This window comes from Microtus ochrogaster, chromosome 24 (assembly GCF_000317375.1).
Source record: "Microtus ochrogaster isolate Prairie Vole_2 chromosome 24, MicOch1.0, whole genome shotgun sequence".
Lineage (NCBI taxonomy): Eukaryota > Metazoa > Chordata > Mammalia > Rodentia > Cricetidae > Microtus > Microtus ochrogaster.
Window position 1 is genome coordinate 28,784,229 of NC_022024.1, and position 10,475 is coordinate 28,794,703.

Sequence of the window (10,475 nt, forward strand, 5' to 3'; positions counted from 1 at the left end):
TATCCTTGTAATAAAGTATCTCTCATTAGAGAGGATTTATCCTCATAATAAAGTGTCTCTCATTATAGAGTATTTTTACTCTAGCTTTAGAAGGTAAAGAAAGAAGTATTTGAAATCCTGTCATTTTTAAAGTATGCTTAATATATTTCACAACTAGGAATGCAATCTTTCAGGGTTCTCTTTTTCACTGGTAGCATTTCTGCAATTAACACACAGGAATTTTGTTCATTAAATTTTCCTGCATTTTCGAGCCATTTATTACCTCCCTACTCCAGGGACAGGTATATGCTAGGTGCTTGGGAACTACACATAAGCCTTAAGTACTTCAATTTAGGCAGGCTGTTTCCAAGTCAAAGAAATCCGTATTAATAGCAAGATATATACGAAAGTATATGTTGTCTTATATACTGTGAAACAAAACGGTGTGTTATATAAGCGCTGCACCCTGCACTTGCCAGGAAGCTTCCGCCAGTTTCCGGGCAGCCTTACCTGGCACTGACTGAAGAGGTACGGGTGCTGCTTCCCAGATGTCTGTTCAGGAGTGAGCCACTGAAGAGCAGAGGACTGGGGAGAAGTCTCATAGGAAATTTCTATAACAACCTCTTGATTTCTGCATGAGACAAACACTGATATTAATAGAGTAGAATTACAAATTTTGCAGAATTCGAATTCAGAATACACACAGGGAATAGCATAAGTAATTCTCCTGAGGTCTCACTGACCTGGAGTGAGTTCTAGAGATGCAGCAGCTTACATGAATCTGACTCTGACTTTGCTACCTGAGCGTCAGCCTGGGGTTTCTTATCACTGTAGTACCAATGAACACACGATAGGCCACACACTTTGCATCGGTGACATCACTTTGTCTTCTATGACAATGGGGATGTGGAAAATCCAATTTCATCACTCTGCCTACCTCATCCAGCACGTGACCGGTGTTGTTCTTGATGGTAAGTCACATCAAGAGAGAGAAACGTGCAGAGTCATTTTTGTAGCTGTAGAATCTAATAATTAAAAAATCCCTTTCTTGGGGCTGGAGAGAGGGCTCAGTGGTTAAGAGCTTTGCCTGCCCTTCCAAAGGTCCTGAGTTCAATTCCCAGCAACCACATGTGCTCACAACCATTTGTAATGAGATTTGGTGCCCTCTTCTGGCCTGCAGGGATACATGCAGGCAGAACACTGAATATATAATAAATAAATCTTTAAAAAAATTAAAAAAAAAATCCCTTTCTCCAAGACTAGAGGAAACAAAAACTAGCTCTTCACCCCAGAGTTTCGGAAGGGCCGATAATGGCAGGAGCTCTGGAGACAGGCAGCCCAACCCATATTGAAATCCTGACCCCACCAGACTCCGTACACCGGGGCAATGACCTGACCTTGACATACCACTTTCTTTACCCGTAGAAAGGGGCTAATGACGCTGCAGCCCAAGCTACGCTGCATTTTGCTTCTCTTTCTTCAAGGCGAGAAGAAGGCATAGAGATATTGGAAGATGGGAGGAGATCGCCCTTGTTACAGGCTAATAGTTCTACTTTCTCGCTCCCCAACCAAGTAGGGGTAGGGTGTACGCCTGCCTAATGATTCTGGCTACAATCTTCTTCATTTCTCTTCCTCCCCCTTTCCTAGTCTGCAAGTGCAGCTCCTGGGCAGAGGGGGGCTTAAGCACTGACAGAGTGGTACAAAGTCAGCCTTCCTACGTCTGGCATTACGATTATTGCTCCGTCAGTCCCAGCAGCTGCCCTCTGGGACAGAGGTAGAGGGTGGGTTTCCATGCTCCCCACCACTCTAAACATGGGGCGGGGGGGATGACAGGCATTTCCAGAAGTCGTTACCCAGTGTCCTGATCACCAGGGTTTCGTGCACCTACTTCCTTCAGTGTTTTAAGAACATACCATTTTTCACTGTCAACACCAATGTGAACAGACTGCAGAAGTGACTGCCAGCCACTACATATAAACAAGCGTTAGAAACACAGGAATGATGCCTGAATTATTCTAAAATACTGTTTGCCACTACTCAGTCATAAGAAGCGGAGGGCAGCCATACTTGCTCAGGGCGATGGGCAGAGAGATTTCCATCGGTGACCCTTTGTACCCTTGTCTTTCTCCGAGAGTGTATTTGACTTCTTGTCCATTGATGACCACTTTCTCTATCGTCAGGTCTTTTGTATCCAAAGTCTAAAATCAACCAGAAGAAAATGGCTTTATGCATCATTCATAGAAATGAACAAGATGTAAGTTTACCACAGTGAGGATGAAACCAGCTACTTTCAGAGTAAAATCTAGAGGAAAACTATGAATTAAAGGCATATGATAGGTTTTTTTGTTTATTGATTTTTATTGAGCTCTACATTTCTCTCTGCTCCCCTGCCTCTCCCCTCCCCTTCAACCCTCCCCCATGGTCCCCATGCTCCCAATTTACTCAGGAGATCTTGTCTTTTTCTACTTCCCATGCAGATTAGATCTATGTATGTCTCTCTTAGAGTCCTCATTGTTGTCTAGGTTCTCTGGGATTGTGATTTGTGGGCTGATTTTCTTTGCTTTAATGTTTAAAAACCACTTATGAGTGAGCACATGTGATAATTGTCTTTCTGGGTCTGGGTTACCTCACTCAAAATGATGTTTTCTAGCTCCATCCATTTTCCTACAGAATTCAAGATGTCGATATTTTTTTTTCTGCTGTGTAGTACTCCATTGTGTAAATGTACATTTTCCTTATCCATTCTTCAGTCAAGGGGCATTTAGGTTGTTTCCAGGTTCTGGTTATGATAAACAATGCTGCTCTGAATATAGTTGAGCACATGTCCTTGTGGCATGATTGAGAATCCTTTGTATATATACCCAAAAGTGGTAATTACTGGGTCTTGAGGAAGGTTGTCTCCTAATTTCCTGAGAAATCGCCGCACTGACATCCAAAGGGGCTGTACTAGATTCCGTATTGCCTAAACTTTTCAGATCTGTACAAAGGAGTTAGTTATTATAATGATTACTTTTAGGGAAGCCACTTTCAGGTATCTTGACTGTTCTAGCAGTTAGCCCCGCCCCCTCAAATAACACCTACGGCGCTATTGCACTATGACTGAGGGTGTTTAAAGAGAATGGTACCCAGGTTTGCATCCCCAAGATTTAGCTCAGTATCCGAAAAACATCAGAAGGCAATTTACCCCTGAAGCCAAGTTCTAGACCACAACAAGACAGAAAACGCATTTTTAAGCCCATCCCAAACCTCAACCTTTATTTCCAAATATTCTAAGAAATTCTCTTTCAGATTTCACTCATGTTACTGACCATGACCGCCACGTATGAAAACCCAGAACCCGGATGACTGAAGAGTTAGAATCAGACCTGCTGGCAGACATCTACTGAGCACCAGCCACAAAGCCAAGCTACTTACACAGTCACGAGACACTGCCTTGCACGCGACAGGTTTCTATGGAAACAGTGTCCCTCCTTAGACAACACACAGACGAGCTCTGCATTCCCAAACAGGTGGCGCGTGCAACAACCTAAGTCACTCTGCCCTCTACAGCACACTTTCTGTTCGTTTGTTTGTTTTCTCAAGATAGGGTTTCTCTATATAAAAGCCCTAGCTGTCCTGGAACTCGTTTTGGAGATCAGGCTGGCCTCGAACTCACAGAGTGCTGGGATGAAAGACCTGTCCCGCTACAGCACATTTTTGGGGAATGATTGGGCTCTGTGCTGTGTCTTGATTCTCTTACATCTACTCTCTTCTCCTAGACTCCTTTTTAGAATCTTATTCTACTATATATGTTATTTTATTTTTCCTGGTCCTAAGAAGGAAACCCAAGGTGTCACACATGCTAGGCAAACTCGGCACCACAAAGCTACACGGCCAGTCTCTGCATACGTTAACCAATCTCAAGTTATTTCTAAATAATAGCAGGTTTGAGGCTAGGCATGAGGGCACACGCCTTTAATCCCAGCACTCGGGAGGCAGAGGCAGGTGGATCTCTGTGAGTTAGAGGCCAGCCTGGTCTACAGAGTGAGTTCCATGACAGACAGAATTGTAACACAGAGAAAAATTGCCCCAGAAGACAAAAACAAAACAACAACAAAAGCAGGTTTGAATAGGGAAAGACATATGCCTCTATACCATGTTTCTATTAAAAAAAAAAACAAAACAAACTTGTCCACAGACTGCCATGAGAAAACAAACAACAAACAGGGATATACATAGGATGAAACCAAAATCAAAACCCAAACCAGCTTGATGTGAGTTTCAGTTCAGGCACTCTGCAGCGGAGCTGGGAAGACGTAAGGTCTGGCTTCCTCCATTCCCTAATGGCTGGCCTTGGCCACAACACAAAACCCTCAGGGTCACTAACTGAAGGTGGCCTAAACAAAACTGGAAAATTCAAGATAAGAAACAAATGCTTGGAAGTTACAAATTCTGAAAAGAAAGCTTCAGTATAACCAGCCTAAAACTGGGAAAGGGTTTTAGGAAGGTGGGAATTAGTCCTCTTAGAGGGGCCGTTAGACTCCCCCCACTATCACAGACTTCAAGAATGGAGTAGTAAAAAAAAAAACAAAAACTCTCCACCTTCCCATCACACAGCGCTAGCACAGGGCCAGCAGTGCAAGGGCGTGCTGCCACAACCCCTTTGTAATATAGACAACACTGTTAGCCACGTGGCCCGTATTCTATTTAGGCACTGTTTTCTAATTGAACTTTTCAGTGTCCACTGCATGCCAAGTGCGAACCCAGGGAGTTGAGATGCAGACATAAAAAGACAGTTTCTTCCTCCCACTTTAAATCTAAGCCAGGAGTTGTTGTGGCTCATTCCTGTAATCCCAGCACTCGGGAGCCTGAGATAGAAGGATCAAGAGTTTGAAGCCAGCCTGGGCTACATATTAGGGTTCAAGGCCAAGCTGAGCTATAGAGAAACCTTGTCTCAAGAAAGGAATTCCTAATCCTACTAAAAGAAACAAGTTAACTTCAAATACATATAAATAGTTCCAAGCATTTGGTCTCAGGCTGGTGCCATAAACAAGCAAAACAATTACACACAGATGTCACTTTGAACTATAATAACCCCTTTTGCAGAAAACCAAACATTAAAATCCCAGCTACTTTGCTAAACAGATATGACACCCATAAAATCAAAATGTTAGCGTATTAGTTTTCTGAAGAAGAGCAAATACACTTTAAGATTGGGACATTCTGTTAAATACTTAAATCTCCCATCCTTGGTTGCTTTGTGAGCAGAGGTGGAGGTTCCTATCCCTATGCAATAAAGAGTAAGGTCAAATGAAGCAGTGATAAGCCAGCAAAATTCATTTTTTTTTAAATAAAAGGAAACTGAATTCAAAGACTAAACTTCTACCCTGCCTGAGGCAAACTGCCTCTGCAATTAGAGATAGCAAGTGTAGATACTTCAAGACCAAAGTGCAGTCTGTCTACAAGGAAATAGCTCCCTTCTTGGCTTGCAAGACCTCCATTTTCCTTTCTTACAGTATTTTCAGTAATTATATATCAATAGAAGAATTAAGTGCTTTATTAAACAAATAGCAAAAAGATTTTTGATAGGCAAAATCACTAGTTCTTATCTGTCCTTCTAATTCGCCCAATTACTGACTCCATTAATTTCACTCCGAAATTCCAGCCCTGCTTGCTTACTGCTTTGAGTCTGTAAAAAATAATCATTCAAGGCTTCAAAACACATCGTGTAGTTAGCAGGCTGAACACAGCTGGTCCCTTCAAGTTCCTCTCATTTCTAAAATGCTCTCTCACGGCTTCTGCTCAAGGAAAAAGTTCGATCTGATGATAAGAACACTGACTATGGAAGATATGGAACAGATCAAAGCACTGAATAGTTCAGGATTCTAAACAAATCTTTATTCAAGTGGTTAGAGGATTTATAGAAGTACATATTTTATATAAAAAGTGCAACGACTTGCTCCTTGGAACCACTTAATATAATAACATTGCATCGCGTCATCCTTAGAAGGCTGGGTGGTCCCACCGGTTCTTAGAATTCATTAGAAGATAATGGTGATAAAAAGCAAAAGCAGGAAGGGGCCCTGAAGAGCAAGGGTTGCTTACAGAACAGAGACTAGAAACCTCAAAACAGGGTGGAAAGGTCAGGGAACCCTAAGTGGCTGGCAGGGAACCTCAAGGGGCGAGCAGGGAACCTTAAGGGACGGGCAGGGAACCCCAAGGGGCTTGAACTACAAGATGTATCCTGATCTGGGAGTAGGGTGAGACTAGGGAATAAGGACCGTACCCTAGGGGTTGGGGCCTGGGGCGGGGTTCTAAGCCGTGGGCCAAGGAAGGGGGTCACGGGGTGTGCGGGTGGTAATCGCTGAGAACTGAGATGGGGGGGCGGAATACCTCAGGAGTGGGTGAGGGGCGAGAGTGGGTGAGGGGCGAAACGCGAAGTGGGCGCAAGAATGTGCCCAGGAAAAAGGGAAGGAGCGGGAGGAGGAGACCATCCTACGTGGAGGGCGAAGGACAGAGTGCAGATGCAAAAGTGAGGTTGAGAGCAAGGGATGCGTGAGACCTGACAAAGAGAGGTGCAGCAGCCCGAAGAGGGGGCCAGGCGGGGAGAGCCAGCGATCTCGGGGCTCGCGGGGAGCAGGGGCGAGGAGCGGGAGGAGAAGCGGCCCCGGAGAAGCGGCGCTGCACAGGCGCCCCCCGTACCAGGCTGCGCAGATTATCCTCCTGAGACTGGACGGTGAGCGCGGCGGTCCCGGTCAGCGCCCGGCGAGCGAAATCCACGCTGCAGCGCAGATGGAGATGCTGGGTTCGGCAGACCGAGGCTGGAGAGGCCAAGGAGCAAGTGTCGGCGACTTCGGGCATGGTTCTGGAAGATCCGTCGCGCCCAGATCGGCCAGCACCCAGACACTCTACCGCCAGACTTCCACCGCGAGCTGGAGAACGGAGGGAAGCCTGGAGCGGAGGCGGCGCGGTGCACACCGGGAAAGGGAGGCTTCGAGCCTTTGAGGAGCTTAGGGGATGGCAGGGCAGAACTACCAATCCCATGGTGCAGCGCGAGAAGGTTTGCGCTAGACAGCCTGGGATTGGGGGGCGGTGCGAGGGGGGGGAATCTGGGGGCGTCTGCAGCCGGGGAAGGTTGGGATAAGGGAAACGATGAGTGGAGTGGAGACAGCGAATGGAACACTTCCATTTTAGTTCCAGTCGATTGCCGTAGAAGCCACGATGGCACCAAGAAATGCGAAGGCTATTGGCATAGACCTCTCGGGGAGGCGGGGCTATCTAGGATCCATAAAAGGTTTATCAGACAGGCCGAGGTTATGCAGTTCCTCGTTAGTATAGTGGTGAGTATCCCCGCCTGTCACGCGGGAGACCGGGGTTCGATTCCCCGACGGGGAGGCACAACTTGCGTTTTTGTTATCGATTTTCCTGGTATTTCCAAGTTCCACGTACCTAAACCAGAATAAGATTACATCACACCCACCCCCCCCTTAAGAAACCAATTGTGAAAAGTGCGTAGGCCACAGTGGCTAGAGAGCAGCAGCAGCAGCACGTCTAGCCCAGCTCCACCTCCTGTAAAAGGCAAAGGAGGGTTGAAAGATGCCTGGTATTTTCATTTTAAACAACCATTTTTTTTTAAGACTTGAGAAAAGAGAAACAACCCCTGTTATTCAGAAAAGCAAGTCCCACCAGATTAAGTCTCTGAAAATGGGGCTTGTAACATTGCAAACACCGTCTGTTTTGAAAGATAGGAAAATTCACCTCTTCTACCACTTCCCCTGTTTCTTCACACAGACTGTCTGCAAATGCTCAGTGTAACCTGCAGACATGAAGTGCATTCTGCCACACTGGGCTGCCTAGAAAAGAGCTGGGGGGGCGGGGGGATCGCCTTCCAAACCCGTGGTTAATGTACACTCTCCTCCCAAATGTTCCGATGGTGCCTGACTTCAAGGCAGGGCCCAGGAATCACAGTCATTCGGTTCTAGAGGCACAAGTATTACCTCTTTGGGGGCTTGAGGGTGATCCGGATCTTTGTGGAAAACCATATGAACATGGGAAAGAGGAGGAGACAAGAAAGCATAGCAGAAACAGAGGCTGAAACAGCGTGTTAGGGGACAGAACAATTCTGGGCACACAAAATCCAGCAATTTAACCTAACTCCCAGAGCCATTCATTGGTTGTGTGCTTTCTCCTTTCATCTGTGGGCTGGCTTTGGTTGGACATAGCTGCCTCGGACTCTTTGCATCTCTACTAGAGGGCATTTAGCTGGGCTCATCACTGCCCAGAAAGAGCACCTTCTCTGCATTTAGGCTGTGCAATTAAGTCTGCTTAGATTATCAAGTATAGTTTCTATATGTATCTGTTATGACAATAACCAAAACCGCTCTTCTGTTCTCTGGAATATAAGACTTAATGTCTATAGATCAAATTGCACATTTATCACCGTGACTGTAAGAATCTGAGAGCAATTTTTTTTTTTTTTTGGTTTTTCGAGACAGGGTTTCTCTGTGGTTTTGGAGCCTGTCCTGGAACTAGCTCTGTAGACCAGGCTGGTCTCGAACTCACAGAGATCCACCTGCCTCTGCCTCCCGAGTGCTGGGATTAAAGGCGTGCGCCACCACCGCCCAGCGTCTGAGAGCAACTTTAAGAAGGAGATATTTATTTTGTCTCATGGTTTCAAAGTCACGGAGTGCTTGACTTGGGGACCCTGCATAGAACATGGAGTCAGCAAACACACGTGGAGGAGACCGTTTATCTCATGTTTACGTTCTCTGTCCTGTAGTGAGACAGGCTATTTTTGCATTTGATTTTTTTTTTTCAGAGTTGAGAATCGTGGTTTGGCTTAGATTTGACTTGGAAAAAAATGTCCCAGTGCATCTGGACTTCTCAGTTGGACATTCTTCAAGATTGGCTCAGCATTTGAACACAGTGGCTTTCTGCCTTATATAGTCTGATTGTCCTCTGAGGAACTCTTCTCTTTGACAGATCTCCAGCCCGCTTCTTCCATCCCCTGCTTTGCCCCAGGCTGTTTAAGTAAGTCAGCTTCCTCCTACTAAGGGAAGCCTGCAGGTTGAGACCCAACCTAATTCTACTTTTTGTTTTGGGCCACCAACCAGCTCCCAGTTCCTGACACTGAGACAAGAGGCCGATATTTAAGCCGTGCTCCAAAGTTTACTCAGAAGTATGGGACACTTGGGAGGCAGAGGCAGGCGGATCTCTGTGAGTTCGAGACCAGCCTGGTCTACAGAGCTAGTTCCAGGACAGGCTCCAAAGCCACAGAGAAACCCTGTCTCGAAGTGTCAACTGAGTGCCTCCCTGGTCTCTCCCCACGTCCCTTAGCATCAGCCTTTGTTATTAAATTCAGGACATCTCAGAATTGTTGGTCTCCTATCATGTTCTACAAAAGATTTCTCTCTGGCAACATATAAGACAGATTGAAGGGGGGTTGCCTTAAGAGGTATAGGCAAGAAAAAGAAGATATTTCAAGTCAGCCTTCCCTATTGCCCTCTTTTTTTTTTTTTGATAGGCTTGTCTCCTATTTTGATTTTGTAGCTGGTGATAATTAGAGTAGGGGAATAGTTCTGAGGTGAGAAACCACGGTGGCTTGGACTACAGTCACCAACCACATCCAGTGCGTGTGTTGGACGTTGAGCCGAGAGGATTTCTGATCAGATCAGAGATGAGATTTAAGACAAAGGGAGGAGGAGTCAAAGGTGATGCCAAGACGTTGGCCCAAGAAACCAGGAGACTGTAATTTGATTAACCAAGATGGGGGTGGGAAGCCGGGCGGTGGTGGCGCACGCCTTTAATCCCAGCACTCAGGAGACAGAGGCAGGTGGATCTCTGAGTTTGAGGCCAGCCTGGTCTACAGAGTGAGTTCTAGAACAGGCAGGGTACACAGAGAACCCTTGTCTCTAGAAACCCAAAACAAACAAATAAAAAGAAGGAGGAGGGGCTGTGGGAGAAGTGGATGGGGTTCCATCTTTCACATGGTAAATTCGAGGTATCAGTTTGTCATCTGAGTCGGGATGCTGACCGTGTTGGACATATGAGAACTGAAGTTCTCTGAGGAAGCTGCGTATGTTGGAGTTTGCCGCTGACTTGGCACTGACTGGAACGTGGTAACTGTGTGATTGCGGTGAGATGGAGTGTCGCTGGTCAAAAGTTATCTTGGCCCTTCCTTAGCTCACATCAACGACTACTTACTGTCAAACCTCGTATCTGATGGAGCACTTTTGTGACCACTCGATAAAATTCTTGCAACATATACAGAGAGATTGCAAGGCCTCTGGCTTAGATAATACCTGAGTCCTATAGGGGTTTTTGTGTTTGCTAAGCTTGGGGGACACATGATTGTCAATACCCCTGTCAGGAAGCTGAGACAGGAGGCTTGCAAGTAGAAGGCACAGTGAGAAAATGTCTGTATGTATGGATGGGTGGATGGGTGGATGGGTGGATGGATGGATGGATGGATGGATGGATGGATGGATGGGTGGATGGGTGGATGGGTGGATGGGTGG

The 10,475-nt window shown here is 46.0% G+C and overlaps 1 protein-coding gene and 1 non-coding gene across 3 annotated transcripts in view; one reads left to right on the top strand and one right to left on the bottom strand.

Annotated features, from left to right (window-relative positions):
* Lta4h (leukotriene A4 hydrolase) overlaps positions 1 to 6,923 on the bottom strand; it is a 33,547-nt gene extending 26,624 nt beyond the window's left edge. For both annotated transcript variants that reach the window (XM_005358160.3, XM_005358161.3), the window contains exons 1-3: positions 6,661 to 6,923; positions 2,047 to 2,177; positions 490 to 610 (exon numbers count right to left, since the gene is read on the bottom strand). In XM_005358160.3, the coding sequence (XP_005358217.1) occupies positions 490 to 610; positions 2,047 to 2,177; positions 6,661 to 6,819 (411 nt within the window). In that variant the 5' untranslated portion in view covers positions 6,820 to 6,923. The remainder of the gene's footprint in view (positions 1 to 489; positions 611 to 2,046; positions 2,178 to 6,660) is intronic.
* Positions 6,924 to 7,281: 358 nt separating this feature from the next.
* Trnad-guc lies at positions 7,282 to 7,353 on the top strand. Its single transcript has one exon. It is a non-coding gene; the product is annotated as a tRNA-Asp (tRNA).
* Positions 7,354 to 10,475: the final 3,122 nt, after the last annotated feature.